The 27,909-nt window shown below is 33.0% G+C and overlaps 1 protein-coding gene across 7 annotated transcripts in view; it reads left to right on the forward strand.

Annotated features, from left to right (window-relative positions):
* The window catches only part of LOC148615598 (uncharacterized), a 78,349-nt gene that overhangs the window by 43,009 nt on the left and 7,431 nt on the right, over positions 1-27,909 (forward strand). For 5 of the 7 annotated variants that reach the window (XM_088581986.1, XM_088581991.1, XM_088581989.1 and 2 more), the window contains 32 exons: positions 3,097-3,408; positions 5,588-5,751; positions 6,463-6,634; positions 6,953-7,189; positions 7,451-7,693; positions 8,259-8,631; positions 9,045-9,195; positions 10,447-10,603; positions 10,883-10,987; positions 11,303-11,833; positions 12,059-12,184; positions 12,326-12,545; positions 12,952-13,079; positions 13,338-13,491; positions 14,007-14,219; positions 14,939-15,098; positions 15,926-16,074; positions 16,325-16,689; positions 17,617-17,847; positions 18,106-18,262; positions 18,564-18,578; positions 19,373-19,562; positions 20,423-20,532; positions 20,714-20,947; positions 21,348-21,673; positions 21,912-22,092; positions 24,935-25,159; positions 25,646-25,914; positions 26,175-26,249; positions 26,748-26,895; positions 27,203-27,308; positions 27,565-27,841. In XM_088581986.1, coding sequence (XP_088438112.1) covers positions 3,097-3,408; positions 5,588-5,751; positions 6,463-6,634; positions 6,953-7,189; positions 7,451-7,693; positions 8,259-8,631; positions 9,045-9,195; positions 10,447-10,603; positions 10,883-10,987; positions 11,303-11,833; positions 12,059-12,184; positions 12,326-12,545; positions 12,952-13,079; positions 13,338-13,491; positions 14,007-14,219; positions 14,939-15,098; positions 15,926-16,074; positions 16,325-16,689; positions 17,617-17,847; positions 18,106-18,262; positions 18,564-18,578; positions 19,373-19,562; positions 20,423-20,532; positions 20,714-20,947; positions 21,348-21,673; positions 21,912-22,092; positions 24,935-25,159; positions 25,646-25,914; positions 26,175-26,249; positions 26,748-26,895; positions 27,203-27,308; positions 27,565-27,841 — 6,504 coding nt within the window. The remainder of the gene's footprint in view (positions 1-3,096; positions 3,409-5,587; positions 5,752-6,462; positions 6,635-6,952; positions 7,190-7,450; positions 7,694-8,258; positions 8,632-9,044; positions 9,196-10,446; positions 10,604-10,882; positions 10,988-11,302; positions 11,834-12,058; positions 12,185-12,325; positions 12,546-12,951; positions 13,080-13,337; positions 13,492-14,006; positions 14,220-14,938; positions 15,099-15,925; positions 16,075-16,324; positions 16,690-17,616; positions 17,848-18,105; positions 18,263-18,563; positions 18,579-19,372; positions 19,563-20,422; positions 20,533-20,713; positions 20,948-21,347; positions 21,674-21,911; positions 22,093-24,934; positions 25,160-25,645; positions 25,915-26,174; positions 26,250-26,747; positions 26,896-27,202; positions 27,309-27,564; positions 27,842-27,909) is intronic. The other 2 variants (XM_088581992.1, XM_088581988.1) reach the window with 2 other exon arrangements.

A 27,909-nucleotide genomic window follows, 5' to 3' on the forward strand; every position in this document is an offset into this window, starting at 1 on the left:
ATCTGTGGTCAAATTTTCATTTTAATCTGTTAAGCCATGTTGGAGTTATTGCCCTTTTTCAACATTTTTTTGCTATTTTTTATGTTATTTCTTTCAAAAATCTTCTCCTCTGACACTACTTGACCAATTTGAACCAAACTTGGTATGAATGTTCCTTCATAGAACTGATGTGGTTTTTTTTTTATCTGTCGAAAAACATGGCCACTATAATTAAAAATAGAACATAGGGGTCAGACATTAGTTTTTCGCATATATCTCCAAAACCGTTAGGTTTAGCCAAATTCTTTCAGTAGCTGAAATGATCCTAATATTTAGGACTACAAAGGTCTTCAGGCATAAAAGTTGTCAGATGCCTCCTTATAAGAGTTATTGCCCTTGACAGGGGAAAATGACAGGTTTTGTTTTTTTTTTTTACAGTTTTCAGCCAATGTCTTGAAATCTATGATAGATTTAAACTTTCATTTGCTGAAATGACCCTTATGATAAGTCCTATCAAAGTTTTCTTGAGTCAAAATTGTTGACAACTTCTTGTTTAATTTATTGCCCTTGAAAGGCAAAATTCAACAAGGTGAGTGATTCAGGCTCCTGGGAGCCTCTTGTTCCTCTCGGGTTTGAGTCGATCTCCCCTTTATCCAATTATTATATTATTTTGGTTTGATTTCCAATACAAGTGGTAAAAAATGATATGCATTGTTTGGGCAAAACTGAGCAAATAATAGAAGAAAAAAAAACAAAACAACAAAAAACTAACAACATCAACTAAAAAAGCTGAATCAAATGAACTAAAAGTGACTGCTAGGTCGAAAATAAGTAGTGTGGATTGGTCTTCATTAATTTCAACAGAATTTTAGCACGACTATCGGTAAAAGAAATGACAAATAAAATAGAACTTTGCAAAGACAGTGGCATGGTAATTTTCTAAGGAATGGTGTCAGTCTATGGCATTATTGCTGTGTTAATCATCTGTATGGGTGTCTATGCGACAATTTGTACATTTAAACTATATAATAGCTTATCAACTGAGAATAAGTTGTGGATAGATGAGTAGTTCATGTACATGTAAATAAGGGGAGATTTGATTTCAACGATTGTGGCTGAAGTTTGAATAATTTGACTGACAGTTTCGATCTGCAGTTCGCTAAATTGAATTTCGACTTGATAATATAGAAACTGAAAAATGCCAACTAGTATAGTTTTAGTATTCCATGTAAAACAACAAACGAACCCAGATATTATAGTAAGTGGCGCACTGCTAAAGTACCAATAGAATTTTAATATGATACTTTAAAGATAAAATGACCATCATTTGTAATCAGAATGGTGAATTTAAATAAAAGTGTATAATTATAACAATTTATAACAACAAACTTGTGTTAAGATTCATTTAAAACGACCTGGTTCTTTGATTTTATCTTAACCCTATTTTTTCAATTTGACGATTGTTTGAAGCATGAAAAATTAAACGATTGATATAAATTGATTCAGTACAAGGGTACTTTGATTTATTTTATAGTTTATTGTCCTAGGGATGCCAATCGTGTCTTGTTTGTTTGATATCTGTTGTTTTCTCCTCGACCTTCCCTTGTTCGGTTGAATATATATAATAACTTTGTATGTGTATATTTATTCAGGGCTATTTCCTCTTGTATGGCTCTTTGGCAAGACACATTTGTGCAGCTGTCAATCCTTTTACCTATTTCTCTTTCTTTTTGCTTTAATTTTTTTATGCTTATTGGTGGTATCTTCAATTCAGCCAGGAAATTGGTAGTTTGGTAAGGACCCGGCCATTCCCATGTCAAAGTAGGATAAAATATTGTATTATACATACAAAAAAGTTTTATAAAACAAATAAATTCCCAGACTAAGTGTGTTCAACAGTATTCACACACACACACACACACACACACACACAAGTGCTTCCAAATTCAACCAAATAATAAATTTCATGCAAAAGATTTTACAAAAAGGTAACAATATAATATTTTGCAAACTGTCTAACCGTTCATTTAACTCGTTTTCATATTTTATTCTTCGATACATGACCGGTCATTTATTTTCATTTGGAGGATTGGCGGAAATTTCCAATTGTCTCATTTTTTTCGACACCCTCACAAAATATAAGATACTTTTCTAGAGTGAATTAGTGCTCAGGATGTCACAGATTTCCTTTAGAAATTCGACAATCTATTTTTGAATGGTAAAAAGTGGACCCGAGAGAAGTACATGTCCAAATAACAGAACATGGCTTACTACATTATTTAGTGTTGTCTTTTCATCCCGGGATTTTTGTCTGTGCTTGCTGTTTTCTGTGTCACCTTGTGGACAAAAACAAAGGAATTAGAGTTGTATCTCAGATATGTTCAACATGAACATATTTTTTTCTTATAGGTTCACTTTATTTCTAAAGTTACTCGTTTTTCTTTGTATCTATGTATTTAAAGCGAGGGTGGAAGTGCGTATATGAAATCTATCAGATATGTAATAAAAATGTTTTCAGAGATTTCGTTTTCTTTATACATCCTTTATGTCTTTTTAGGCATACATCAATTATCATAAAGATGCTCCCAAGACCATATCTTTTCTTTGATTAAACAGTGGAGAATTATAGTTTTTTACACCTATAGAACAGCTTATCTGCCACATGTCCCAATACTACTACTCTTCTACCCTGTTGCCATTCCAAATTGTTGTTATTACTTACGCCTGCTTCTATTTTTTTTTTCTCAGTTCTTGTGAACATCTTCTGGTCTGTCTATTCCACAAAGATTATGTAATTTAGTAAAATACAATTAACGAACAAAATATCCACGGGAATTTCGATTACTGGACATTTTAGTCAGTGGTTGAAGGGAAATAACAGTAACACAACGTCAGCGTTTTTTCCCGCAATTTGCTTGGGGCATTCATTTACGTAACTCCTACCTTAACAGAATGACAATTAGCAACTGCATTAAAAATGTGTATTATAGACCTAGTATACATATAAACTTCTCAAAAAAAAAAAGATAATGACTATGAAGCAAAAATATTGGCATAAGACTCTTAAATTAAGTTTAGAGATTTAATTATTCACAAATTAAAACTTGTCTTTTGTAGGTTGATCAATGGGGACATCAGACTGCTATAGAACTTGTTAGGGAACATATTGATGATGGAGGATTCTACAATCAAGACACACATGCATGGAGATATGTAAAGAATGTCACCTATGTTAGTACAATCAATCCCAATACCACTGCCAATGTACCTAAACTCAGTCAGAGATTTCTCAGACATTTTGCTGTGTTCCACTGTCCATACCCTGGCCAAGAGGAGCTACAGACTGTGTTTAGTACTTTACTTCACTGTCATTTTATACTGCCAGAAACAGCTGGAAGTGGCATGTCTGCTCATCATATGGATCAGAAGGTAGAGTTTCATAAATGGTCATTGTTGTTCATATGGTTTGAATTTCTTGTATTGTAATTTACTGTTTATTACTACAGGGTTAATGTTGAAACTACAACATCTTTATTTTCATTGTAATTTACTGTTTCTTCCGATTTTAGAAATAATTGGTTCAACTTTGTGAATTGGTTGTTTTTAGATGAATTGTCAAAGTTCTTTTTAACATTTTCAAAGTTCCTTACAAAATTGATAACATTGTGAACAAGCACATAAACAGTATCCTTTGTTAAAACAAGAATCTTGAAACATAATATTTGATGTACAGATTATATAATAACAATAGATAAAAACTATATACCATTTCTATGGTTTAGAAAATTGATTGTTTAAAACTTTATTACCTTGTAATCTCAGAAATATAGTAGTAGCAATTCCTTGTAAAGAAAGATTATACTCTGCGATTTCAATGAAAATGTGATTTTTTTTAAAAGGGCGGTACATGTTTCTAAAACTGTTGAAATAGTATTGAAATATTTATTACCTCCCTTACCAAATTTTGGTTATAATTTATTGGGGTTAGATTATATTGTTCACACTTTTAAAAATTGTGCTGTTCAAAAAATGTTTTAAAAAGATATTATCAAAAATGAAAGTATTGTGTATAGAATTCTGTAATATGTACCTTGAAAGAGTAATCAAGGAAACCAAGGTTATAGCGGTAATCAAAAGAATGTAATCCAGGGACAAAGAACAGACATGGAAAACAGACATACACAACATAGAACATAAAGTAACTAAAATCATACATACAAAGTAACAAAAGCAAATGAGCAACTTGGACTCCACTAAAAACTTGGAGCATGGACCAGGTGCACCGGTAGGGTAAGTGTCCTCTGCTTACACCCACCGAGTTGCTCATAAAAAGTCAAGTCCAGGGTAGACAAACGAGGAAATGAAAACTACGACCCGTTGTATAAATCAGTTTTCATGGTGCAGATGGATACACCGTAACGATCCACTAGTTCATGATGACGACCATCAAACTTCTGTAGTGATGACTTCAATCTTGTAGCAACATAACCCTGTTCCAGAAGCCTATTTGTTAGAGTTATAGCGTGATACAAGAAGTCTGAGTAGTTTCAGCAAGCTCTGGCATAACATATGAATTGTGATATGAACACTCCATACGCAGGTGCTGAAGGGATGTTGCCACAGATGAAAGGAAAGTTGACAATTTTGAATGGAAAGTCATCACGTTTGTCATAAAGTTTGGTCAATAGTTTTCCTTTACCATCGATTTCTAAGTGTAGGTCAAGATATGAGGCTGACTTCACAGTGTCTGTAGTATCCTTTATCTCAGATTCTTTGGGTTAGATGCGATGTATCAAATCCCTGAAATTAGGATTGTTTAAAGATAATATGTCATCTATATAGCGGAAACTGAGATTAATGGATCTAGCTAAAAGATATTCTTTCTTTCGGATCAGATCAGCTATAAAATCAGCCTCATAATAGTGAAGGAATAGGTAAGCAAGTAAAGGAGCACAATTTGTTCCCATTGGAATGCCGACCAAGTAATTCTCATGCTCATCAATTACTCACTGTGATAATATCTATTTTTGAATGTAATAAAAACCTAGCTTTGATGGAAAGGCTTGGAAAATGCTGAACATTGATTTCTGGTGATTGTTGAACATTTGAAGGTTAAATTGGTTGGTATCATTACTAGAAAAATAAAATTAAAATTAAAATCTGCTAAACTGTATTAAGTCTTTTTTTAAGTCTGGTATTTTTGCAGGACTATGAAAAGTCACAGTTATTTAAACTTGGAATTCAAAACACTGTCTAAAAATTGGTATAATATCCAGCAGTTTTTTATGTACCTTAACTGGATTTGTTTGGTATCACTTTTTTAAATTAATACACTTAATTGTATAAGATTGTTACCGTAATTGTTAACTTTGAAATCTTCGTCAGCAGGGCAAGAATCTTGGTAAAGGGTACTCTTTGTATGACAGAATGATTTGACTTCCTTTGTACACATATATAATGACTAGCCTGATTTAAAAATTGTATCACTTTTTTTTTCAAATTGGTATGAAGAACTGAAATGCTGGGCATGTAGTTGAATTAAACAGCTTTTAATGTAAGATGATAGAGTTTCGTAAGGTCAGTCTAGTTTTTTTTATTATTTTTACAGGCCATTAACAAAGTAAAGGCTGAAGAAGAATCCATGAGAAAACTTTTGTCATTGATGGTCAAAGTGAATGTAGAATTACAGGACAGATTACGTCATATGTTTCTGTCAACAGCCCAGAGATGTCATTATATATTCACCACCAGAGATCTCTCTGTTATCTTCAAGTAAGCTCAGCTGTATTTTTTATATGAATTTTTAATGTAGTGTACCTATTTTGCATTTTAAACATTGTTCCATCATTCTTTTTCATAATATAATTATCAGCTTACTAGCCAGTTTCTAAACTGTCCACAAACAATGATAGACCATATATACTGACTAATTGAAATAATGACCAAGATAATCTTTGAGTTAATGAAAAATACAATGTACTTATTATTGTTTATTTTCATTTTTTGTATTAAAGCCCAATCAGCGAGGGGATGATATATTGGAATCACTAATCCATCCATCCAAATTTCATAGCAGTTATCTTACTTCCAGTGGATGGATTGATTTCAAATTTTGTGTTTGGCTTTATATAGATGGGGCATATGTTGTAAGGTGTTGTGCTTGGCTTTATATAGATGGGGCATATGTTGTAAGGTGTTGTGTTTGGCTTTATATAGATGGGGCATATGTTGTAAGGTGTTGTGTTTGGCTTTATATAGATGGGGCATATGTTGTAAGGTGTTGTGTTTGGCTTTATATAGATGGGGCATATGTTGTAAGGTGTTGTGTTTGGCTTTATTTAGATGGGGCATATTGTTGTAAGGTGTTTTGGTTGATGTCCGATATCAACTGGCTGATTCATGGGAGTCAACAGTTTGTAATGGTCACCATCAAAATCTCTGATATTTCCCTTTAATTATCATCATGTATATATTTGTATTTAGGAATTTGTGTTTATCACTTCAACCAGCATGTTCCCATAGAGATTTATTGTTGCTATGGAGACATGAATGTTCATGGGTTTATGGGCACAGACTGGTGACAGAAGTGGACTATAAGAGATACAAACAAGCATTCATTACAGCTGTCAAGAAAGAATTTACCAGTGATGAACAGGTACTCTGTTAACCATGTTATTAACACCAGTTACTGAAAGTCCCTTTATTACTTCCAAATTTAATGCAAACATATCAGTAAAATACAGAGAAAGCTACAAATAATAAAATCTAATATTGTGATCAGAGTTTTATTTCTCTCACTATATCTACAACATGAAAAATAATAGAATCCCCATCTAAGTAGTCGGTTTTTTAAATGTATGGAGTACTATGTATTTCTTTATTTGTTATCCAAAAGCACCAAATTACAGATTATCTTATAAGAAAGAAGTAAAACTTTCCTTTGTTAAGTCTTTTGGTATTTGTTTATTTGTAGATCCGATTGCTAATCTCAAATAAGGAGCCATTGTTCAGTAATTTGGTAGAGCAGGACAGTGGTGTAGTTACAGCAGGTATGATTGATGCTCGTCACATTTCCAGTATCTCTGAGGATGACGCCAAGACAGATCTATATAAATCAAGATTTAAACAAAAGGAAGTGGAGGATCTGATGATTAAAGGTGTTGAGGAATACAATAAAATACATCCTAGGATCAAGCTAGCGCTGTACAAGGTTTGTTTTCTTATTGAATATTGAAGAAATTATAGATTGAAATGTTCATGGAAATATCTTGGTTTATGGGAAAAGAAAATGAAAAAGTATTGGTATTGATTTATAATTTTTGTACACTGTAATTTTTTAATTTAGTTTTAAAACTAAATTGTAAGTAATGCATTCTACAAAATTTTGCACTCTCTTATTATCATAAAAACATTTTTGACTATTTTTCTTTGTAAGTAATAAATGTAAAACAATTGCTGTTTTATGTTGCAGAGTGTGATAGGACAAGTATGTAGACTGGCAAGGACAATAGCCTCCCCACAGGAGAGTGCACACACAGTTCTAGTTGCTGAAGGATGCCCTGGTAGGTGTACAGTCATAGCCAAGTTAGCTGCCCACCTGTGTGGCTACACTGTGTACCAAGTCAGTCCATGTTCTCTGCAGAGCTCCAGGGAGTACAAAATGGAACAGTTCAAATCAGACTTGGTTCAGTGTTATACAAGAGCAGGGTCAAAGGTTAGTTTACAACAAGTATCAAAACTGCTTGAAGCTTGATCCAGTTTACTGTACATCAAAAGTTTAACCTACACTTCTAAAGGTGGCAACATGATAATAAGTATGGTGTTGCTCCTTTTGTTCTGATTAGGACATTTTAAAGTTTTGAAATGAGGTCAATTTAAAGTTTCATGTAGGTTATTTAAGTCAGTAGGGTATCACATAATGACCCACCACTCTTAGTGGTGACGTTTGATGTAATACCATCCAAAAATATGCATGTCTGTCTATCACCTGACGGTTTTTTGATGATATCTTAGAACAGTACGATGAATTTTTTTTTAAAGTTTTCACAATTGTAAAGTACAATTAAATACAGGTGAGGTTCAGTTTTCAGAAAAATTTAAAGCGTTGTTTTCAAGTTAGGCCATTTTGAAAATTTGGCATCCTTTTTTTCTCATCATTACATGGCAGGGTATCACTAAATGCCCTATTTTTATCATTGAAATATGTAAAAACCCAATACTTTTATTTCATTTTAACTCTATGAATAAGCATGAGTGGTGATAATCAATCTTCATTTTAGGGAGAGAAAATTTTATTGTTACTACATGAAGAAGAGTTGATGGAGGAAGATTTCTTAGTTTTCCTAATTGAATTTATAGTGTCTGGTTCTATCAGTCATTTGTTCACATATGAGGAACAAACTACCATCATTAATTCTATAAGGACAGAAGTGACATTAGCTGGACTGACTTACACAAGGGATACAGCATGGAACTTTTTCCTTGGCATCGTTAGAAACAACTTCCGTATCTGTATGATTACATGTGATGGAGGTCAGCAGTTCCAGAGACGATGCAGGGAATACCCTGCATTCACCGAGAATGTCAACTTCTTGTGGTTCCCACACTGGTCCAAATCCACCCTCATAGAACATGCAATGTATCACCTCAAAGGTAACTATGCAGCTTAGTAATTGTGAACATAGTGTCAAATGTATTTGACTAAAATCATATTTGATGAAGTAAAAGAAAACATTGTCAAAAACTGGGTAGGTTATATATTGACTATAAAGTGTTATCATCATTGTAGATTGTAAAGCTATAATGATGATAACACTTTATAAAGCTTAACTTCTGTGAAAAATGACTGTTTATATGGTAAGGTATTCATGGTCTATTTAAAATAAAGTATAGATATCTCTGGTATATTTTATAAAAAATTATAGGTGATGTCAGTGCAAGAGAAAATTGGCTTAAGACAGTCATAATTTATTCAGCTATAGATATTTTCTAGGGGAATTCAATAAGCACCCAGTTTTATTCCTTATAAATAATGCTCCTATCTTATAACATGTAAATACTTGTAGATGTTGGTTGGATGGATAACATACAGAGAGAAAATATTGCCCATATGATGGCCTCAATGCACCTAGTCCTTAGGCAACAAGATGGTGGGGAAAAGGATGCAGGAGAATACAGACATGTGACCAATACTTCATATGAAAAGTTTGTAGAAAGGTAAGGAATAGGAGTATCAAGTATCAATGAATGTAACAAAACTATTAATAGAAAAAGGAACAGATATGGTGAAATGCAAAAAAAATGCACCGTCACGTGACTTTTATGAAAAAAAAATAGTAAATACTTGAGAGATCACCAAAAGGTCTTCAATAAGTGTAAACACACTTTCAAGTAAGCTGGGAAAGGCCTGACATCAAAAGTGATAAAACCCAGGGTAACAGAATGATGACCCTTCTTAAAAATAAACTAAAAATTCAAAAACAACACATAGACACATTAATGACACACATTGTCAAAAACTATTGACATAAGGACAAAATCATTTTTTCCTAACCAAGCATCATGCTACAATTGCAGCAGACAACTTGGAAATAGTCTACAAACATCAGAAATCAACAAAATTAGATTAAGGCAAAGAAAAACCACCATAAAAAATGCATCATTTATCAATTATTTTTTCAAAATTTTGAATTTGATCTTGAACTTGATATCACAAAGTAATAATTCGTGCAATTAAAACCAATGCAGGGCCAAAAATTTACTTGAAGATTTCAAAAGAAATAGAATATTTATCTCAGTGTAGTACAGCGTTTCCAGATTATAGAAAAAATTAGTGTACTTCGAATATTGGACATATTTTAAGGAAGTTCCATGAAATTTAGAAGACATTATTTGGTTACAGATTGAAATGAACTGTTTTTTTTCTTCTCCAATCCATCTGAATGTATATTATTCCTCTCATCTGACATTATATTGGCCCATTCTGACTACACTGTCCCATCTGACAGTACATTGGTCGATTCTAACTACACTGTTCCTCCCATCTGACAGTACATTGGCCTGTTCTGACTACACTGTCCCATCTGACAGTACATTGGCCCATTCTGACTACAGTGTCCCATCTGACATTATATTGGCCCATTCTGACTACTCTGTCTCATCTGACAGTACATTTGCCCGTTCTGACTACACTGTCCCATCTGACAGTATGTTGGCCCGTTCTGACTACACTGTCCCTTCCATCTGACAGTAATGTTGTGTTTTTTGAATCTTGGTTTCCTTGATTACTCTTTGACAGAGTTATTGACCCCAGAATTATTCAATTGCAGAGCATTTCATTAAATTTATTGCCCATTTTGTGAAGTAGATATGATCTTTTCTTTGTCCATTAGTGATGTTACATTTTTTTCTGACAATATTTCCTCCATTGATAGAGACTGAAAACTAGCCATTATCTATACCTTCCAGGTACATTTCACTGGCAGATGCTAAACATTCTGAGATCATTGATATCAATGATGCTGTTTCAAAATCACTGAACCAGATCAAGAGTGAGAATGAAGTAGCCATCAAACTGAGGAAACAACTGGAGCATGAAATGGTGGTATTAGAGGAGAGAAAGGCTGTAAGTTATCAATATTCTTCACAGACACATTTAAGTTTATTTTGTTTGATTTTTGTTTTGTTTTTCTTTTTATTGATGGATTTTCATGAAATTAACTATTATATTTTTCTGTAGAAATACTAAATAAAAATCATTATCTTTGAAGACTGCAAAAAAATTGATTGTAAAATTTTCTATTGAAAATAGTCAATGCTTCCAATTAATAATAAATATAGACACGATAAAAGCCTACCCTACCATGTACAAACCTATATGGTTCAGTGATATGTTTACTTACAGAGTGCTGTTAAGTTCCTCTGTCAGATTGGACAGGATACTGCCATTACAGAACAACAGATCAAAGTTGTCAAAGCCCAATTGGAGAAAATATCAAGGTTGAAGAAGGTAAGTTTTGTCTTTCAAATAGACTGTTTAGTTTTAGTATATATTTTCTAAGCATAGAAACTCCAGTCTCTCTTTTCCGATTCAACATTGTTAAAAAGGGACAAATAATTATTGACTTCTTAGTATGTCAGTCTGTGCTTGGTTTCCAGAAAATAAACCACAATTTTGTTTACTAGACAGAATCTTTGAAAATTGGTCCATTTACAGTATAGTTATTTTTTAATGCAGATTTTGTTTTTGAAAATAAACCAGAAGGACTTCATCTGTCAATTTATTTAAAGAAAGATGAGTCACATGACAATTTGTTTTTAACAGCTTTTGCCTGAGTACCAGATAGCAGAACAAAGAGCTGTGTTTAAGACAACACAGATTTATGGTGATACTATGAAAGAAGTTCAGAAGATGAATGCTGACAAACACAGCTTAGGGGAATTAAGGGGTATGAGTAAACCTCCTCTGGATATTGAAGATCTTATGGCAGCTGTTATTATGATATTAAAGTCACCATCAGCTGATTTGACCTGGCAGAAAGGGGCTAAAAGACAAATGGCTAACTTAGAGAGATTTATAGATGAGATGATGGTATTTGATAAGAACCAGTTACCAGAGTCAACATTGAACCTCGTAGAACCTTACTTAAAGAAAGCTTCATTTGATCCTGACACTCTGGAGAAGAAGACAGGGAACTCAGCATGTGGCTCTTTGTGTAGGTGGGTGAGGGGTGTTGTATGGTACAACAGAATGATGATTTCTAAGGTTGAACCCCTACATAAGAAGGTAAAGGAAACAACACAAGCTGTAGATGATGCAGAACACAGAATGTCCAACTTGGAAAAGAAAAGAAAGGTAAAGGGAATCTGTGATATGATATCCTTGTCTAACATCTCATAACTCAAATGATATTTTGTGTGTTAAAAAAGGACAGTTATTGATTAGCTTAAGATAACATTAACTTTTGCACACTCTTTATGAAAGGCAATAGTTCTGAACATTTCTTAAATGATTTGTGTTTTTTCTTTAAATGTATATACTAGAGGTATTATTAAATGAAATCTTATATATAATTAATAGGATCTAGAAAGTAGACTTCAAGGTCTGGCCAAAAGTTTTGAGGAAGCCACAATAGACAAGAACAAGCAGGAAGAGAAATGTATAAAGATGAAAAAGATGTTAGAAACTGCAGCTAAACTTCGAAAGGTATTACTTTATTGATTGTTTCAGGTCTGACCCGTTGTTGTCACATTTATGGTAATTAAATTTACTTTTATGTGGTCATGTAACTTACAAGCTCTATACATTTGGTAGTCTGACTGTTTATAAAACTTGTTTTCTTTTCAGATTCTGAAAGGAGAGAGACAGAGATGTCAGCAGATCTTTGATTCCTTTGAGAGACGGTTGGTATCTATTGCTGGAGGTTGTGCCATGGCCTCAGCGTTCTGTACCTACCTTGGTCCATACCATCATAACTTTAGACGAATGATGCTCACAGTACATTGGCCAAACTGTCTCAGGGAAAGGGGTGTGCCACTGGTCATTGACTCTATAGATGGACTGAAAGGTAATTTAACAGCTGTGTCAGTTGGTGTTGTTGATGTATAATTTATAAGTGAAGTCTATCATTTGGACATTATACATGGAAATTTGTAACCTACACTGTTCAAATACATATCGAAGAAACTAACAAATACATGACGGTGACGCAAGCCCAGACATGTATTGGTCTTGTTTTCAGTACCCACTGAAGATTTCATTGCATGGCTTCATACAACTAACTTTATAATATTTTATTGTCCAATACTATGTCATGGAAATCTCTTATAGCCAATAATATTTGAAATGAATGTTAAATCTTTTCTGTATTGTGCATGTATTTTTTTTTAATATTATAGTAACTTATTTATATTTTATGTAAAAGAAAACATCTACATGTAACTATGTAAGACTTAATTATTTTCATTGTTCAGGTCGTGTGATTGATTGGTCAATAGATTTCCTGAAGACAGCTTCTGGTGCTAGTCAGGTTTATGATATAGACTACACATCAGCTCTGATGGGACCACAAGGAGAGGAGGAACAGGGTGAAGACCCACAGGTATACTTACTGTCATGTGCTGTCTTTCTAAATGTCAGTGAGAATCTGCAGATAAAGTGTGGGAGGATTAGAGAAAATTAAAAGTGCAAGCAAGACTAATTTTGAATTGTGTTAAAGCTTGAATATCTTAAATATTACGACAGGGCTACACTTAGTTAACATTTAATTGATCCTATTTTTTTCTCTTAAGCATAATTTTTTGATGATATATAATGCTCACTTATATTCGTGCTATCTTTCACAATTGTTTATCTGTAGGAGAATCAAGAGGAATTAGATGAAGGTGAAGGTGAAGAAGAAGACAACAAGGAGAAAGCAAGTGAAGATGAAGGAGAAAAGGAGAAAACTGATGAGCCCGAGAAATCAGAGATTGAGAAAACAGAGAAGGAAGGAGAAAATGGAAGTGGTAAAGGTCCGTGACTGTTGAATTGTAACATCTTATTTATTGTAAAATGTCACCTGGCCTTTCAGTTTCTACAAATTGGTTAACCATTGCTTCAAAATCCATATAGCATTTATTCACTTTTTTTTAGCTACCCCCTCTCCTTAAAAAAAAAAACAAAGTTACTCATGGAAGTGAGCATTTTTTTTAATTTATTGGATTTTGATGATACTTTATGCGAAGGTTGTTTTATCATATGTGGATATGCATGAAGAGAAGGTGATTATAATCAGATGGTTGCATGAGAAATATAATCCAGTTTAAGGCTTTACATTTTCAAATTTTAAATGAAAGTTGAGTCAACTCACAGTTCCGGTAGGCAAAGTCCACTGTTTGTTTGACAGCAGTTTAATTTATGATGTGCTTCTATCGAAGACCATGAGAAACTTCAAAATGCTTTCGATGGCTAGTCTTTTTTATTTGTCTTGGTGACAGTATCAAGGGATGTGTTTCACATTTTTATAAGATTTTACATTCAATTTTAGAATCATCAGTATCAATTCGAGAGGAGGACCAGAAGACTGATAAGACTTTAGATAAGATACAGGAGGAGGAGAGTAGTGAGATGCAGGATGATGACAATGCCACCGATGTTACAACATCCCCAGTCCTAACATCTACACAGTACAATAGATATGTGGGATCTCTCATCAAAGTACTGGTAGGAGAGACCATCCTTAATGATTGGATGAGAAAAGGTTATTCGTTTTTTAATTTTCCTTTCATACAAAAACCTCTTGGACTTCATCACATTCGAGTACCTCTCACTACACTACACTCCCTTTACCAAACAAGTTTTTATGCTCCTGTTTCTGAACCTACCTCATCATTATACAGACTTGTGGCCATCATTTTGGGTACTAGTTTCCACAGGCTTTTTAAACCAGTTTGTGTAAAAGGTCAAGATGAAGAAAAAATGATCATTTCTTCCACTACCATTTGTCAACAAAGGTGTATTTGGCTTACATTCTCCATCACAAAAACATCACAAACAAAATTCCTCAGTATTTCAAAGACAAATCAATACCAATTATTTCATATTCCTATACTTTACCTATTTCATCAAAATTATCAATTATAAAAGGCTGTTCCAGGACCTCGAGATTGAGTTCTGCAAGGCTAAACCACCTGACTGTTCTTGCAAAAACTCTCTATTCAAATATTGTCCTTCTGGTCATGTCATTATGGAAGATTTTAACATCATTGAAAACAAATCTCTCTATAAGATCCTTTCTAAAGGTCCCAAGTATTGTGAAGTTATAGAGTAATTGATATACACCATTATTGTTCCTTAGTTTGGACAGATATTTTATAGAAGAAATTTTTATTTCATTCACATCAACAATCATAATTACTTTCTCACATGATGCTAAGCCTTTAACCAAAACACTATGTATATCATGGTTTTAAACTGCAGATTTCGGTCCCAGACAGTTAGAAAATGCTGCTATTCTAATATCATCGTGGCAGAGGCCTCCTATGCTGATAGATCCCAATGGTGATGGATTTACTTGGCTTGGACGTCTGAATAAACTGATGAATAAACGTAAACTGGTTTCACTTGACATGGAGACACGGTTAGTAAAATCCTTCATTCTTACCTTTGCTTTAACTTTGAATGAATAATGATAAATTCCTCTGGCCTGGGTTTCTTAAAAAAAACACCTCAAGTTGAGAATTTCCTTAAATCTTCAGTTTCAAGTGATCCAGTTGTTCAGAATTAAGAGTTGACGAAGGATTTGAGGAAAGTCTCAATTTGAGATTTTTTTATGAAACCAGGCACTGACCTCATTGTGATGTTAACAGTTTTCACTTGTTTGAGTTCAAAGTTGTAAGTCGTACCTTTAATTGATTTTTTTTTAATTATTGTATTTTGCAACTGATCAATAGCTTCCCTTCTAACATTGAATGATTTGAACCATAAACTAATACACAGTTGTTTGTTTCTATTTTCCCTGTGTGTGTTTGTGTTGCTGTGACAATTCTAACAACAAACTACAAACAGTTGGTAAGTTGTAGTTATTGTTTCTGTACATTATTTGTCAACATATAAAAAAATCCTTTTTTTTTTTCTTTTTTTTTTTCATAGAATTATTCTTTTTAACACTGTTCATACAATGCAAGTCATGTGTTTATTTATATGGTTTTGTTTGGTGGATACTTTTTTCTCTCTACATGGTTTATGGATATATAAAATAAATCGTTTACTGGAATCAATGATAAAAAATATATATATATTTATGTGATTATTGCAGTTTCAAATTTACATTATTTTAGAATTAAATATTCTTTTTTAAAAGAAAATTCTGTCATTAAAATCAATAACGAAAGGTACAATTTTGAAATATTTGCAGTCAGGATGTGAATAAGTTTCTCACTATTATGTACCTATTTCTAACAACAGGTCAGATCCTCATGTTATTTTAACTCTGGAGAAAGCTATAATGAGAGGGAAGCCAGTTATCCTCAACAACTGTGAGAACCATATAGACAACATTATTACACCTCTGATGCATCATAGAAACACAGCTAATCCTAAGGATGAAGATGAAGGTAAGTCTGGTTACGTACTGAAAATGAGAACACTCTGGTGCATTGCAGAAATATTGTTTATATTCAGGCTGCATGGGATACTATAAGTTTTGATGGGACGATCCTTTAAATTTTACATGCATTTTGTCAATAAAAGCTGAGCTTTGCTGCAACTGCTATTTATCTACTACATTGTCTTAGAGTATTTTAGAAACTTATCTGAGTTTTATTTTCAGTGTTGAGATTTTCATTCCCTCTGTTTTGATTGTAGAGCCAAGAATGATCAGATTCTGTGGACGTAGAGTTCTTTGTCATCAGGACTTTAGATTTTATCTGTCTACACCACTACCTAAACCCAGATTTAACCCTGAGGTTGCTTCAACAACCAGCATGATTAACTATGGAGTTTCCCATGATACTCTGACAGAGGATCTCCTTACTAGAGCTTTTGCTCGTATGAGACCAGAACTTTACAAGGAGAAGAGAGTAGCACTACGTAACATGCAGTTACAGAAAGACACACTATTGAGGTTGTCAGATATTGTAAAAGAGAAAGTACTGACCAATCAGGAGGCCATGTTAGGAAGTGCTAAAGCTCTTACCTTCATTACAGATATAACCAATGCAAAGATAGAGGTAAGATCAAAATTCATGTCCATTACAGGACTATGTTTGTTTATATTATATATAGTTATATCCATCAGTGTAGTCATTAATTTCAGTAAATCCCTTCCACCAGTGTGGTAATTAATCTCATTAAGTTCCATTCTCCAGTGTGGTAATTAATCTCAGTTAGTCCCATCCACCAGTGTGGTAATTAATCTCAGTCCCTTCAACCAGTTGGTAATTAATCTCAGTAAGTCCCATCCAGCAGTGTGGTTATTTATCTCAGTAAGTCCCATCCACCAGCGTAGTTATTAATCTCAGTAATTCCCATCCACCAGCATAGTTATTAATCTCAGTAAGTCCCATCCACCAGCGTAGTTATTAATCTCAGTAATTCCCATCCACCTGTTTAGTTATTAATCTAACTTATTCCCATCCTCCATTGTGGTAATTAATCTCAGTTAGTCCCTTCAACCAGTATGGTAATTAATCGCAGTAAGTCCCATCCACCAGCGTAATTATTAATCTCAGTAATTCCCATCCACCAGTTTAGTTATTAATCTAACTTATTCCCATCCTCCAGTGTGGTAATTAATCTCAGTTAGTCCCTTCAACCAGTATGGTAATTAATCCCAGTAAGTCCCATCCACCAGCATAATTATTAATCTCAGTAATTCCCATCCACCAGTGTAGTTTTTAATCTAACTTATTCCCATCCTCCAGTGTGGTTATTAATCTCAGTGAGTCCCATCCACCAGTGTGGTAGTAATTCTCAGTAAGTCCCTTCCACCAGTGTGGTTATTAATCTCAGTAAGTTACTTCCTCCAGCGTGGTTATCAATGCCTTAATAATTTCCAGCATTACTTAAAATGAATAAGAAGGTTTTTAATTAGTTAAGTATTTTCATAGAAATATATCTTTTATTGTATTTAATGGTTTTATTCTTGTCTTATACAGTTGGCTAAGAGACTTTCTGAAACACAATCACTCTTGACAGACATAGATGACTTGAAGGATGAGTTATTTCCCTTGGCTAGGAGAGGTGCCATGTTATTTGCTATCACTAGAAGTTTACAGAGTGTACATAATGAGTACCAGTTTTCACTCAAATATTTCCTAGAACTGTTTGATGAAGCTGTTGGAACTGACGTCCCTGATGATTATAAGATAGATGATGATGAGGGTTCAGTAAGTCAGTTTAATCCTTTTATCATTGCATATCTATTTGTCTTTGAAAAATAATATTTGACTGCCTGTGCAGAGATAGCACTTAAATTATGTTGATTATAGGATATTGAATTTGACTAACAAAATAACAAAAAACATAGTCATGAGTGCAGAAGAAAGCAAAGATTTAATGTTGACTTATTCATTTTTTTTACTGTGAGAAATTAAGGCATTAATAGTGAATAAAGAGGAATATAAATCTTTATTTCTATCTTAAAGGCCTATGAAGATGATGATGAAAGTACTGTTGCCCCTAAAGCCAGACAGGGCAGTACTTCAACACAAGGATCACGACAGGAGAATCCTGAGAAACATGATGATGAAAAGAAAGACAAAGCTGAGGGAGACTATGAGGCTGACTTTGAAGACACTGAAGGTAGGATTTACATAAAACATTTTAAAGTCTCTTAAACTTAAAAAAAAATAGTAGCTATACTTGTTGTTTATGTCTAGGTGGATCTAACTAGTAACCAAATGGATGTTTCATTTCTATAATAACAACTGCTTGCCAGTTATACATTGGTAACTTTTAGAAGCATTATAATCTTTGATTCACTCTATTGCCTTGTTACTTTTAGGTTAGGTTAATATTATATTGTACAGATTATAGTGTTTGTTTATTTTATTAATTAATCAGTTACTGAAATAAAATAAAACATGTCCATTGCTGATTCTAGGAGCTAAGAAACAAGGTGAGATACAGCTGTTTTCAGTTTTACTATTTTACTGAGACATGTGTTGGTTAAATCATTTCATATGAAAACTTTCAAACATTTTCAGAAATTTAACTATTTTCTTTTGATGTTTGTGACTTTTGATTAATTGAAGTTCATGTTTTTGAGATAATTTTATTATTATCACATTGTTAATAGTCAGCACATGTTTCTGAATTGGTTTATGAGGCAAATGAAATATGCTGTTTTATCTGCAAATTTTGCAAGGAATCTATTTTGAAGGAAGTTTTAACCCATTCACAGCTGCATATGTTTGTCAAGAGAGTTTTTGAGCACTGTTATTCCCCTTATCATCCCTTGGTGAAACACAAATCCTAAATTTTAGTGATTATTTTGTACTTTGTTATCATGATAATAGTTAATTAATGATCCCTGAGTGAGAAAGCAATGCACACCTTTCTTTATGCTTTGTTTCTATGTGTTTAAAGATAAAGTAATAATTATAATTCTTAAACCAACCAGTACAGATCTTTGTAAAAACTTATTCATAACATATACTTTATTATTTAATTAAATGTTTTATGTGAAACAGATATTGGAAAAATGGCAAAATGCCTTTTTTCAGTTTTTTTTTTTATTTTACTACCTTCCAAATGATATTGCAATATATTTACAAGCTGACAAAATGACTTTTTTTTATAATTTGATTTGACTACCTTCCAAATGATATTGTAATATATTTACAAGCTAAAGCATAAATATATAAAAATGTTTCAATTCAATATTTTGAATTTCACTAATCTGAATTACAGGAGATTCTGCCAGTACTGCAGCTGCTCAGAAACTGATAGCCGGCACAGAATCAGAAGAGTTACCTCCCTTGGAGATACCAGAGACTGTACCATTACCATCAGAGGGAGTAGAGTACTCCTCACTGTCAGCCAATCAAATCAAACAAGTCATGGATAAGCTCACTGGACTGGTCTACAGGAGAATCAGAGAGTAAGATTAATAGAAAATGATTACATGAGGAGAAAAGTGTTGTGTAAACATATATTTTGTTGAATACCTCCTTAAATATGCAGAACGTTCATGTTTGTATTGAATCTAATACTTTTCATCCTGCAACTAATATTATACCCTCACTCAGCTAGTGGGTGATATATTGGAATTACCTTTCTCCATCTGTTTGATTTTTATTCCAATTATCTCAGTTTCCAATGAATGGATTAATTTCAAATTTGGTTTGTGGCTTTATATAGATATGCAAATGTAAGCAATTTTTTTGTGCTGTCAGATATTAACTTCTTGTACATAGGGTTTACCTATCATGACAACATATGCAAATTTATGTTGAAAGCAGTGTGTTGTTAGCGATTTCTTGCACTCATAATTTCAGTACTTTACATTCGCATGTGATTTGCATAATTATATATTACTACTCCACAATAACCTGCTGATCTGTGCTGTTTTTACTGTCTTAGCTTCATAGTTCTAGCTTCATATGAGATCGAAATGTTCTTCTTATATATCAAACGTGTTCTTTGTGTGTTTTTTGCTTGTATGTGAATGGGAAGTTGACATTAAAAAATGAAATGATCAGTTAGTATTGAACATTACCCAGTTTCCAACTCAGACACATGGGCTTAATACAATTGACTATATAAGTCATCACGGTTAAGAAAGAGTAATAATATTAAGGGGACCTAAATTCTAGCCGAAGTCAACTGATTTTAGAGCATATCACATTCATGCCATTTCGGATGTTGAAAGTAAGCCAAAATCAGTGGCATAGAACATTTCACGATTAGCTTCTTTGAAGACTTCAGCCTTTGATTTTTATTTCTTTTTTTCTTTTTCAGGAGCTTGTATGAAGAAGACTGTTTGTTGTTTGCCACACTTCTATGTCTGAACATAGAGGCTGAAGGAATGGAGAATTTCTCTAATGAAGAAATGTCTCTCTTACTACAAGGTAATTTAGGCATTACATTTTTTTTAATCCAACATATAATTTGCCAAACACAATCAAATAAGGCATTTCAGTTATGGTAATGGTTGAGGGTATAAGGTTTCTATATTTTAAGTCATCAGGAACACTTTCTATCTCTCTTTGCATCAGTTGTTCATCATTATGATTGCTTTATTTATAACAGGAAATCCAGGTTTAGGAATGCAGTTGACTCTGAATGACTTTGACTACAAGGATGACCCACCTACCTGGTTACCCCAGGAGAAATGGGAAGATATCCTAGCATTGTCTGTCCTCCCAGGACCATTAGATAGTCTTTGCGTCAACTTTGCTCAGAATTCAGAGTCGTGGAAGGCTTGGTACAAATCTCCCCACCCTGAGAAGGAACCATTACCCTTGGCTGTTGGTGAAAGTTCTGGTAAGAAAATTTCCTTGTTGTGACTCTGTAAAAAAAACTCACTGAAATAAAGCCTTAGATTGTATCTTGATTTAACTATCAGTGATTAATAAAATAGCTGATAATTTTACAAGATTACAAATGTTCATTCTGGCTTAGCATTAAGCATAGAAAAGGAAGAATATTTGAAAAAGGAACTCAGGGTTTATCTTTAACACAGAATATAAATATATGCCAGAAAGACAATAAACTAATGCTAAAATAATTGATAACTTTTAAAATTAAAACATTTATGAAGCTGTATTTCCAAACTGAATGTATTCCAAAAATACAGGAATGGAAAACTAAAATGAAATGATATTTTTTAACCTTTATGAGTAGTCTAATCAACTATTTAAATTATTGTTATTTTTAATTGTAGAGAGAAGACCAGCTTCTGGAGGCAGTGCAGAGAATATTAAGACACCTGACCTTGGGCCAATGACAGATTTCCATCAACTGTTATTACTAAGAATGTTACGCCCTGACAGACTACCTACAGCACTTGTTAACTATGTCAACAAACATTTAACATTAAATCTCCCTGATCAATCAGACTTCAACCTGGCAGACACATTAAAGGATGCCAAGCGACAAATGGGTGTACTACTACTGCTGCCACCTAGTATTACAAGTGGACTGAAACCATACTCGACCAAACTGAGAATGACAGATCAGCCAGTAGATGTCCTGTACAAGATGGCTCAGGTTATTTGATACCTTCATATTATTACATTGTATTCAAAGCTGTCAGCTTAAAAGTTTGTTTGGGATTTTGTTTTAAAGGGTTTTTCTAAAATTATCAAGTCTTGTGTTTAATTGTATTTTATATAATATTTTTGAGAACTGCACACTAATTGAACATATGTATGTCCTTCACAGGCTGTAGATGCTGAGGTAGAACATGTGAACTAGGCACTAACTACATATGTATGACCTTTTACAGGCTATAGGTGCTAAGGTAGAACATGTAAAGATTGGTGAAGGATGTGAGTATCTGATACAGGAGGCCATAGATGGTGCTGAGAAACATGATGGATGGGTACTGATAGAAAATCTACATTTAGCAGATGACAAACTCTTCCTGAATCTCAAGAAACAATTAGTGAGGGTAGCTAGATCACGAAGTAAGAGTTAGTTATTATTACCTTGGAGAAGGGTATTATTTCTATAAATAGATGTGTCGTGATCCACTGCAGGATTTGTTTCACAGAGTTTTATTCGGCACACTTTAGACATTATTTGCCTCTTTTCATATCACAAGAGCACACAGATCAACTGACTGGTTTCCTCAAGGATTTGGTCAGTAAGTCTTGTCTACCTTTTTTTTTATCTGCTTGGCCTTTCATTCACAAAAATAAATCTGTTAATGTTTCCAGATTTTACAGTCCAAAATGATATTTGTAATGATACTTGGTATACAGTTTGACATATATTTTCAGCTTTGTCTGACTGTATCTTTCTGTTTCAAACCATACATGTATACTCCAAAACAGTCATGTGATACAACCTAATGTTATCCTTGAATTGAATATCAAACTAATATTAGTTGATCAATATTTATGTATCAGTCTTTATAAAAAAAAATCAGACAGGAGGTGATTCGAGCAAGTCAAAAACCCACCAAATTCACTTTTGTTACTAATTCAGAATCTGTTACACAACCAGTCATGGTTTGAACACATAAAATAAAAATTCTATAGATTTTGTATGAAACTGATTTGTTTGATTATGTGGGAAATGAATGCATGATTTTCTCCAAAATACATACCTAAATACAGAAAGGACAGAAAGGAAAAGTATGGTAAAATAGATGTAACCAAGAAAAGTTTTTATAGTGTGTACTTCTACACCTTGAGTTACTTTTCCTTTCTAATATGATGTCTTCATATCGTCAAACAGTATATGGCAGTACAACCCCACGTTCAGCACCTGTGCACTTTCTCTTTTCATTCTCTGTCACAAAAATTACCGTATTTGTCATATTAAAACAGAAGTAATTCCTTCTGGGGGTAGATTTGTACTCATTTTAACATGGGTTTGGCATTTATATTCTCATTTAACAATTGCATATGTATTCTCATTTAACACCTCGCTGTCACTCTGTGTGAAATTATCGAATATAAATGCCGTACCCAAGTTAATATGAGTACAAATCTCCCCCTCCACATATTATTTCTTGAATTTGCAGTATCTAAATTGTACATGTCATGTTCTTTATTTTATTGTCATCATGTAATAGAATGTTCTACTCCATTGTGCACATTACTTTGTGAATTTCCCTTTTTTTAGCTCACCTGGCCAAACACCATGTGAGCTATTGCCATCACTTGGCGTCCGTCGTCATTGTCACTACATGACCAATTGAAACCAAACTTATTATGAATATTTCGTTGGTTATCCTGCATAGAACTGATGTGGGGATTTTAGATTCGTTGAAAAACATGCCCGCTGTTACTAAAAATAGAACATAGGGGTCAGACGGTAGTTTTTCATACATCTCCTACACTGTAATGTTTAGCTGACACAGGTAAAAGTGTTCAGCATGATGAGATCTTTCTGTGGTCAAATTTTGGTTTTAATCCATGTTGGAATTATTGCCCTTTTTCAACCATTTTTGCTATTTTTAATGTTATTTCTTTCAAAAATCTTCTCCTCTGACACTACTTGACCAATTGATACCAAACTAGGTATGAATGTTCCTAGGGGTGTCCTGCATAGAACTGATGTGAGGATTTTTTATTCATCGAAAAACATGGCCGCCATTACCACAAATAGAACATAGGGGTCAGACAGCAGATTTTTGCATATTTCTCCAAAACCATTAGGTATAGCTAAATTCTGACTGGATAAAAGTGTTCAGCATGATCAGATCTATCTCTGGTCAAATTTTGGTTTTAAATTGTTGAGTCATGTTGATTTTTGCTATTTTTAATGTTATTTCTTTCAAAAATCTTCTTCTCTGACATTATTTGATCAGTTAAAACCAAACTTGGTACAAATGTTTCTTGGTGTATTCTGCATAGAAATGAAGTGGGGATTTTTGATCCGTCAAAAAACATGACAGACGTTACTAAAAATAGAACATATAGGTCAGACATTAGTTTTTTTTCGCATATATCTGCAAAACCGTTAGGTTTAGCCAAAGTCTTTCAATAGCTGAAAGGATCCATATTATTAGGACTACAAAACTCTTCAGGGATAAAAGTTGTCAGATGACTCCTTGTAAGAGTTATTGCCCTTGATAGGGGAAAAATGACTTCTTTTTTTTTTTACAGTTTTCAGTCAATAACTTGACTATATATAACTATTGTTATATCAAAATTGTTGGACAACTTCTTGTTAAATTTATTGTCTTTAAAAGGCAAAATTCAACCAGATGAGTGATTCAGGCTCCTGGGAGCCTCTTGTTTTGTGCTATTATTTAATGTATATTACATTATCATTTCACTGCTGATTTATTTTGTATTTTTGATTTGAGATTTGTTTTGCTGTTTTTGAGTTGTATGTCAATAGTGCCACACAGAATTGGTTGCTATTTGAGCAATTTATTTTGAATATGTGGCACATAAAATCAGATAATCTCATGACACTGAATATGTGGCACATAAAATCAGATAATCTCATGACACTGAATATTACATCACTTTATACATTGATAAATTTTTACGTTTATGCTGTTGTTTGTCTGTAATTTTAGTAAAGTAGAATAGAAAATTTATACAAATTAAGTTAGAAATTTTTTTTTAGACTTTATGAAAACTTTTTTTTTCTTTAAATCACGTATTTTGATTGAGAAATAAAAGATTTACTCATCACTGACCAATGAAATATTTCAATATTTATAATTCTACCTTAAATCTTGTAAGTTGACCTTATATTTTTACTTATAATTCTACATTAAATGTTGTAAGATGCCCTTATATTTTTTCTCTTAAATCTATTATACTTCATTTTTATTATATTTAGATGCAACCCAAGAAGATAAACAGAAAGGAAACAGATTCTGTGTGTGGATTTCATCAGAGCCGTGTTCCAGAATTCCAGATTTCCTCATCAGGAACCTCCATAAAGTTTCCTGGAATCACATCACACATGATGTTATCACAGAGGGTACACAGACAGAAGAAGGAGGAAAACCTGATGCTCCATTTGCCATCCAACATAAATCTCCTCAGTCTTATCTGCATTCAGGTAATAGTAATTCTTACAATCATTTTAAGAGAAGTCTTGTATGCAGAAGAGATTTGAATTATCTTCCTCAACACTAAGTCTGATGAAAAAAAAACTGATGCCTCATTAAAATCTTCAATTTAATTAGAATTCAGGTTGACAAAACTGTAATATGAAGTTGTTGATTTCTTAAAAGTTTGAAATGATGGAGTTTTATGAAACATGAGAAAAAAATGATACTCATTAAAATAAATACAAAATATTCTCAAGGCAAAAAAACACAAAATAGTTTAAAACAATTGTTGGCAACCTCTTTTTGTAAAAAAGGGTTTTACTTATTTGAACCCTGTTACTATAAAACATCTCATGTTAATTTGTTATAATGGAAGTAAAATATTAAAGTCTTTCTCTATAATTTGATTGAGGAGAATTTTTTGTGTATTATTTATTGTAAAATGCAAAATTTTGTAAATATTTATTTATTGATAAGTTTATTATATTTTGCAGCTATCGTGTCCATCATGAAACAAGCATCTCATGGAGCATTTGAGAAACTGGCTACTGAATCACAATTGATCAAATCAATTGGTTTTGGTCTGAGTGTAATTCAGGGTATGTTACAGTCCCGTCAGTTATTTGGATCCCAGGGTCTAAACCAATGGTACCCATTTAATATGGTCCAGATGGAACAGGCTGTTGAGATACTTACAGGGAAGTTACTAAGACCTGGAGGACAGGACCCCAAAACTGACAAGATGACTAATATGTTTGCTCAGGTACACTATAATTATTCCATTATGAAAAGTAGTTTTTTTTTTATGCATTTTTGTTGGATAAAATTTGAGAACATGTATATTTTATAAACCAAATCAAAAAATTATTATATAACAGTTAGACTAGCTATTTATCCTGTCTTAAAGAAAAGATTGAAGAAAAATATATTTGTTTTTGTTTTTTGTCGTTTTTTTATTAATATTATATAAAGTTATGGTTAGAATCTTTCTGTATGTGGTAAATTTTGATACAATGTATTTAGATGGAATCCCCTTGGCCTACAGACTTAGGTTTTGGAGCACCAAATTTTGAAAACCTTGATTATTCTATATTAACGGTAATCTGAGTGAAGGGGTTATGGCACATTTCATTGCACTTAGATGTTGGGGTCCACATGTTTAGAGGATCTTCTTCAACAGTTGTTGAATTTTCTAGAACTACACATGTATATATGTTACATGATATGAAAACATAATTTTTGGTGGTTTGAAAATTGGAACTCCTTTACCGTGCATTTAACTTGTGTATTTGTGTATTGAGCCCACATTTGCTCAGGTCTTGCACTATTGTGAATGTAGTTTTTGGTGGTAATCATGTGATTGAAATTTTTGCTTAGTTTATAGTCACTGTATAAATTTATGTATGTGAGATATTGTTATAATTATGCACTGAAATTCTAATATAAATTATTGCCTAGAGATGTTTATAGCAGACTTAATAACTACCATAGAATTATTGTACTTTTCACATAGTAGTAGGTAGAATTGTCATTCATTTCATTTCTTTGGTAAAATTAAATTTGGAGATGGAACATTAGTTTTATTTTGATTTGCAGTTGGTGTATAATAATTGTGTGTGCAGTGAGAGTGACATGACATACATAGAGTCTGCTATAAGCCATGTACTTTACAACTTGTACCAGGAGAGTTCTGGATCCCTTGTTCTGGGCAATGTAGCAATACCTACTCCACCTGCTAACGTTGGTAAGTTATTGTATCAGCTGTGTGTTATTTTATCTATACAAGGAGAATTCTGGGAAATGTAGCCATGCCTATTCCACCTCTGTGCTGTACAACCAGTAAGAAAGAATTGTATCTCCATGAATACTGATAAATTTTGTCTGAAGAAGGATATTTTATGCTCAATTTCTACAATTTGTACCTGTATGAGTCTACCAGTATATCAACATATAAAATTGATAAAGAAAGGAAGCTTTTTTTAGATTTTCTGTCTCCATCCTCTTGAATAATTATGAATGTAACACTATACATTAGAAATGTATCGCTATAGATCCTCAGGAGTATGGGTCATGGTATGAAAAGAATGTGGATGAAGACTTCACCATTGCTGCACTACAACTACAGTCCAGTGTGGAGAAAGAAAGTAATGATGCCAAGTAGGTTCCAGTAAATCATTTAACTTCTAATGTTAAGGGTAACAGTCAGTAAAAACAACAAATACTCTCTTTTAATTTTATACATTATTTCCAAGTCTAAAAGCGTTGTTTTGTTTAATTTTTTTTTTAATCCTTCAAGACCTCGAGTTTTCTTTCTTTTTTATCTAATTGTCATTGTTTGTACAAGTGGGTTATATATAAAACATAATAAAAAAAAGAGCAAAATGGCTTTTTATTAAATATGATTTGATTTCAGTTCAAGTGTGTTTATTAGACATCTTGATCACATGTTTGAGACACAAAACATGGAGGCAGGAGATTTGGCTAGACCATCTGAAGAAATAAATATAGCTAAGCTTAGATCAGCTCTAGATTTGTGTTTGGAAGAGTTACCTAACTTGTTAGAATTAGGTAATGTTCGGGATGTTATTGGTGAAGACTATGACTTCCATTATCACAGACCATCTATCATGAGCCTAGCTACTGTAGCCAGTACACAGATGCCAGAAACACTTGGATATTGTTTGTTACAGGTAAAGGGAGACTTGCATCCAGTACACATCTTGAATGAAAAATTTAAAGAAAATTATAACTGCATGAA

The sequence above is a fragment of the Perna viridis genome, chromosome 5, assembly GCF_037379345.1.
Source record: "Perna viridis isolate PV_CMFRI_1.1 ecotype Kerala chromosome 5, ASM3737934v1, whole genome shotgun sequence".
Taxonomy (NCBI): domain Eukaryota; kingdom Metazoa; phylum Mollusca; class Bivalvia; order Mytilida; family Mytilidae; genus Perna; species Perna viridis.